The following is a 7,005-nucleotide window of genomic DNA, read 5'->3' on the forward strand; positions in this document are numbered from 1 at the left end:
CAATTTTTCGGTCAAGGTAAACTGATCGATCTCTTCTGGCTCGAAGAGAAGAAACATTTAATTCGACAAGCTATTCAGATACGCGAAGGACGCAATTAATGATAACGTGAAGAAGCGGAAGTTAGGAGAAGGAAGAAGAAAAGGAAAAATTTATCGAAAATCACAAGTAATTTTCGCAACGCAGTTGGCGCGTAACGACCGCGGCCGTGGCCGCGCGGGACCGGGTCGGCCAGTTCGGCTTCGGCGTTCGTCGGCAGTCGGCAGTCGGCACGGCCAGGTACGGTCGGCAACGAGCAGCGATAGTTCGGCTCCGTTCGGCACAGTTCGTTACTCCTCGCGTTCGCGCCTGCTCGGCCTGCTGCCACTGCTGCCAGCAGTGCCAGCTGCCAGTGCTGCCGAGTAATCGGAGTAACGCAGCCAATTTCGCATCACTTTGCATACGTACTTTGCTCGTCGTTTGAACGTGTGCGCGTGGCTCTCTGTTTGTCTGCTACCTTGCGGTGTTTCTCGTCTGGTCTCGAAGTCTCGAATCGCGCGTGACTCTCGCGTTTCGCGCGTTTCTCGGTGCAGTGTGGTGGTGTCCGGCTGTCCGACAGTGGATCCGGCGATAGATTTTTGCACGTTACTCCTTCTTGTCCCATCGAAAGTGAGACCGACGTGACGCGATGTCTTCTTTCAAGGACGATAAAGTGCCGTGCGCCCGGCTCTGCCACATCGTCAAGTGGGACGATTTCAACGGTTACGGCTTCAATCTACACGCGCAGAAGGGCAAGAACGGTCAGTTCATCGGCAAGGTGGACGAGGGCTCGCCGAGCTTGGCGGCCGGTCTGCGTCAGGGCGATCGGATAGTCGAGGTTAACGAGATTGACATCGCGAACGAGACTCACAATCAGGTGGTCGAGCGTATCAAGGCGTTCGCCAATGAGACCAAGCTGCTGGTGGTTGACCAGGAAGCCGACGATTACTTCAGGGAGAACAACATCGTCATCAAGGGTACTATGTCGAATATCAAAGTGATCAAGACGCCGGAGAGGAATCCCAACAGCGTAGAAGATCGTTCCGAAGGCAGCAACTGTTCCGTTGACGAGGTAAGTGCGCTTCCAGCTTCTTTTTTCTTTCTACTCTTGTTGTCGTTCACTCTATAGGTGTTCCAAATGTGCGATTATTTTGTGTCGAATTTTTAAACTTTTTACAAAAATAGCGTTTTAGAGATAGACCGATTCTTTATAAAACCAAAACATATAAACCGAATTTTATATGTCTGAGTGAATTGCTGACTCTTTGTTTAATTGAAATCTGTGATTGACATTTAATTATTCTTAATATTCGAATATTCGAAATTTTTTGTTTCTTATAATTGTTATCGTTTCAACCGAAAATTTATACAGTTGATTTCTATAGTTAACTATTGTAATTACTTAATATACAATTGAAGTGGACAAGAGTAAAACATAAAGAAATGTGCTGTCAACAAAACGCTACATTTCCTATAAATGTATTTCAATTATATACAAGCATTTAAAACAAATTTTGAAAATTACTTGTTTTATATATATATATGTGTGTGTATATTTATTTTAAATTTTAACTTGTCAGAATTCATTAAATTTTACTTTGATCGTCACGGAATATGTAAGTACAATGTTGAAAAACGGATTGTTTTTACTTTTAATGCATGTATAATGAAAAAATGTATAATGGAAAAAAATGTGGTATTTCTATATAAGCTCAGAGTTTTTTTTTTATTTTCTAGTTAACTTGTGGTTTAGATTTAACGTGATAACAATTGTATTTTTTAGCCATGATTAATCGCTTAAACTGCTGGTTTGGTAGTGGTAATAATTTTAAGTTACTACAAAATTATTAATTTAGTGAGTAACCATAACTAGAAAAATACAATTTTTATATTATCATCAGATTAAGTCTAACCACTAGTTAATCAGAAAATGAAAACTAAAAATACCTTATCCATTATACACATTCTAGAATAACTTTGTACATTTTAACTTAATTTTATTATGATTGATTAATAATTTTTACATGGATGAAATTATTGTCGCAAAATGTATGTGCATAATGGTAAATAAATTGTTTTTCCTCTAATGGTGCATGTATAAATAGAAGATTGGTATTCTTAGAATAATTTAAGAGCTTTTCTCGAAAGATAATTAAATGAGAAATGGTTATCCGGAATAAACATCTGTGTCGGCACAAATTACAAATTCGAATTGTAAAAATAACAAGACATTGAGTAGCTAGCTTGCAAATCACCGACGACTTTTTTAATTTTTTTAAATATAAATACACGTACATTCAAATTTGCGAATTGGAAATTTGGGCACGCGGAAGTAATGCGAATTGCATTACGGACGAGTAAATTCAGTACATTCGAAAAAATTCGTGCTTGCATTAATTGAAATTCTGGTTAAAATGGACAAATCAGAATTTCCTGGTTGAATCTGTTATAATTCTAGTTGAGATAACTAGAATTCTGTTTGATATAATTGGAATTTTCTGGTTCGTCCATTTTCAGAAATTTTTCGCAGCGTAGATAACATTTCATTATCTTGCAAACTAATCCAGAAGATTTATAATAGAGTTACAATAATAAGGAAAAAACTTTTCTTCTTATCTTTGATAACAATCAGAGATAAAGTAAAAATTTTCTTGTAGAAATTTATTTTTCATATATTTTTATTTAATTCTGTATACTGAGAAAATTGCTGGTTGACGATAAACAGACTATAAGATTCTGATGATATCAATCAGAATTCTGGTTATATATTTCAACTAGGATGGTAATAGAGCGGGATCTATAAAGCGGGATCAAATCAGAAAATTAAATCGAACCTATTAGAATTTTTAGCACTCATTTTGTACTAAATTGTACCATTAATGATAATTTTGTACCGTGTGCGATTTCGAAAAAAATTGTGGCGCTGCCATTTATTGTAAAAAGGTTTTTACAATAAACAAATAACATCGGAAATGATGCATATAAAAAGACAGGCTAATGGTTTAAATTTGCAAACGGATACATTAGCCTTAAGTAACGCTTACATGGAGATTCTCAATAAAGTGTAGTTGTTTTGTTGTTCGACCGCTGTAAATTTGCACACCTATCATAGTGTATTATTGTTCTTGAGAGATTGACTTGCGTCTATCTTAATCGTGCAAATTAAAATTAAAAGATAGCGATGTATTTTACTGTGCAATATTGTATCAAATGGATTTGGATTTTTGTGAGTTGCTTGGTTTCGTGAGGTGAGTTGATGGAGTTTATGTTGCTCTATTCTTTATTAAATTCTTTACTGTTTTTTAAAAATTTTAGTTTGAGTTATTATTGTCACTCAGCCAACTAACTGTAATGGACATTGTACTCACGATCTCACGAAATCATAGTAATCGCACATACGACAATTGCGAAAATTTGGGATAATGACTGTGATTCTTAATATGCTGTATATTTTGTTGCGTTGTTGCTAAAGATGAGTCAAAAACGGAGTCGAAACGTACGAGGTGAGAGGATATTTTTATTGTAATAAACTCGATTTTAACAACCAGAGGTAGACTCCTATTGCCTTATTTACTAATCTTGTTTTATTGATCGATTTAAGGAGTTAAAACTTGTTATAGTTATTATTTTATTATTATTATTGAATTTATACTATTTTTTACTACCAAAAACAATTCTATATTATGTGTCATTGATATGGCTTTATAGAGCTTGATAATAGATTCTGCTAGAAAATTCTGATTTGTGTCCATTTTCAACCAGAATGCCAATTACTTTTTTCCTAGTAGTGTAGTGAAAATGTGTGAAATATTTCAAGTAAATTAAAGAGGAAAAAAAGAGAGAAAAAAAATGGTTAGCGTGTTAAGGTAAACACATCGGTTGATCGGTATTTTCTTCGGCCGCGAAAGTCTCGGGAGACGACGCACCCGTACCAAAGGAATCCGTGGTATTCGCATGGAATTTATCCGAGTCGCGCCACGGATCCACCTGTTGAATTCGTTGTCGCAGCAGCAGCTGCTGCTGTTGCTCTCATGTTTACGTCCACGCTAGAAAGTATCTAGCACGCATGCGACGCGTGCAGTACCTTAATACATTGCTATCGAATATTGACGATAATTTTAGCAATTATATAAATGTTTGATATGTATAATTGTTAATTTGTTATATTTGATATTTGATTTATAAAAACTTTCCTATTTTTTAAATTAAAAAATAAAAAAGTATACAGTTTATATATTTTCTTATTTTAACCAAATATTACAGGAGTTTTCTATTGTAATTAAATTTTCATTAAAATACAATTTTTTAATTGGAAAATAAGAAAATTTTTGGTCACATATGAACAAAATAATGGTTGTTTATATCCACACACACAATTTTTTATATCCAACATTTTTCTCAGTATAATAATACAAGACACTATATTACGATAATAAACGGATCTGTGAAGATAGCAAGACATTCTATTAATATAAAAAAATAACGACTGTTCCAGTAGCACGTTTCTTAATTCTACAGTTCTAGTAACTAGTACTAATTTTAGTTTTTTAGTGTAAAAAATGCGGAACCGTTTTTTATTTTGACACGGAACTGTAGAATTATGAAAAGAGTGTTAATGGAACTGTTATTTTTTTTTTATATTAATAGAGGGGGGGGGGGGTATGCTAACTTCACAAATCCATATTAAGCATATTATACTGAATGTACGAGAACGATACCTATATTGTACTTTAGCAAAATTTCAAGGCACGAATTATTTTTTGCTGAAAATTATATTGTTCACCATCAAGATAATTATGCAGGAAGTTCAACCATGATGAGAAATGCTGCAAAAAGTTTTGACATTCTAGCAACCAGCTTGAACATTCTATATAATTATTTTGATGATTTAAATAAAATTATTTTTCAAATCTGTATCTAGCTAAATTTTTAGATACTTTAGCAAACTCGGTTTTTTCCGTGTACATTACTTTTATTTTCTATATTTTTGTCGGAAATATACATTGAGCTAATAATTACTCGTTAAACGACGTGTGTTCACCTTGTTATTTTTTATGTCGTAGCAAGCAATACTCAGGTTTTGTAGCGTAGCTTTTATAAAATGTAAAGCAGGTGCGCACTATTGAATTTGAATACACACACGTCATTGTGGCGTAATTAGTTATTTCTCTTCGGAACAGTCTTGCCATCGCTGTTCTTTTAGTCATTTCAATGATCGATGTGTTGCAGTAAAAGTAACTGGAATAGAAATTTGACGTATAATAAGGTACAAAAGAGATTTGCTCTGGCTTTCTCTCCTTACGATACGAAAATCAATTGTATTATAACAATTCATGTATAATATTAATTGTGAAATTTATTAATGTACTCTATTTATTTTTGGTAAATTATTTACTTGTAAAGTTGTCTCGTTAAATTCGGCACGCATGAGCAACATGAAATTCGTGTTTTATTTTATACAATATTATACTTACTTTAATTCGCATTTATACGACGAACGTTACAATCTTAAATGTTATATTTATGTCACACGAATTTAATTTATAAAAGCATACGATATTCGTTTGATATTTATATACGATTGCGCGGAAATCAGGTTCATAAATATTTTTAGGGTCGTAATCAGTTCTATCGCGATTTATACTGCCGTAATCACGATGATAGGAAGCACAAGCACCAAGTTGCATGTATCTTTTACTTGGATCATCAAGTAGAGTTAATGACGCGGCAGGAAGCAATTTAAGTTTGGATCGTCCAAATCCTCTTTCAGGGAAACGGTTATGCAAGCATCGAAACGACGTGCGTACCTCATTTTCCCATCGATGTATCCTCTCTAAGCGATGACGCGTCTCTTCGCCTGTACCGTCAGCTGACTAATAAAATGAGAAATCGCAATTTTTTCCTTTTGCCAATCGTGCCGTGCGATTATTTTGCGCTGATTTCTCACCACACGAGGCGTCACGTTTCTTCCATTATTATCAGTTACACGGAAAGATGCGGCCTTGATCAAAAGATAAAGAATTATGATAATTAAAGTGAGTCACAGTCACACTTTGCTAAAGTTATCGAAAATATTAGAAGTATGATTCTAACGTGTTTATTTAAAATGTTACTAAGATAATCGTCTAAATTACTATTAATTAGAATGTAATATTTATTATAAATAAGTCTGTATTCATCTGTGCATATCTACGGATATAATAAGATATATAAAAATTTATTATAATTGTACAATTTATGTATGCAGCTCCGTGTATTGAAGTCATTATTTATATTAAAGGTGCTGTGCAGCTTTAGTCAAGGCTAAGTATGCGATAAAAATTTTAAGATATTATTATGATGCTATTTCTCATAAATCATCATTTATAAGCCATATTTTTATCCTGTTTCTGTCGAAATAATCATCTTTAATACTGTAACCTTCCTTGTACATACGCTACAATTGGCTTGCATAATCTTTTTATTTTGCGATATTTCTTTGTTAATCTCTTAAGGCGATGCTAAAGCCTCCTGTTTTACCACATTTCCATTCGGTGAAAAATCTCTGTATTGGATGTACGGATTGCAAAAGTATTATTGCTTAAATTAAAGTACGCACAAACAGGACCTCAGCTGCACTGGAGGACTTCATGAGAAAATAAAAAAAGAGTTTCAGATTCGTTAGAAATTCACTTACTTTGGCTCGTACAGCTGTCACCTTAGATATATATTTGCTTGATATAAGAGTTTTAGAGTCCATATCCTCGAAAATAAGCGTGCAGCTGAGGTCACATTATTGAAACGAACGATACCGAGTTAGTAGAACTAAGATTGAAAGTCTAGAAAAGAAATATTTCCACCGAATAGAAAATACGTGTATACCATCGACATCTAGAATGGACCGCTGATGGCAATGGTGGGGGTAGAAAGACGATTAGAGTGAGAGGCAGGAATAATAAGATCGTTCTTTCTCTGTTTACTGAAGCCTGATTGGTTGTTGTTAATCCAAC

General features: G+C 34.2%; 1 protein-coding gene across 1 annotated transcript in view; it reads left to right on the forward strand.

Moving 5' to 3' along the window:
- Window positions 1-405: 405 nt before the first annotated feature.
- Window positions 406-7,005, forward strand: part of LOC108762954 (Na(+)/H(+) exchange regulatory cofactor NHE-RF1) — a 20,521-nt gene continuing 13,921 nt past the window's right edge. Inside the window, exon 1 of the mRNA XM_018510227.1 lies at window positions 406-1,088. Coding sequence (XP_018365729.1) covers window positions 666-1,088 — 423 coding nt within the window. The 5' untranslated portion in view covers window positions 406-665. The remainder of the gene's footprint in view (window positions 1,089-7,005) is intronic.

This window comes from Trachymyrmex cornetzi, unplaced genomic scaffold (assembly GCF_001594075.2).
Source record: "Trachymyrmex cornetzi isolate Tcor2-1 unplaced genomic scaffold, Tcor1.1 scaffold326, whole genome shotgun sequence".
Taxonomy (NCBI): domain Eukaryota; kingdom Metazoa; phylum Arthropoda; class Insecta; order Hymenoptera; family Formicidae; genus Trachymyrmex; species Trachymyrmex cornetzi.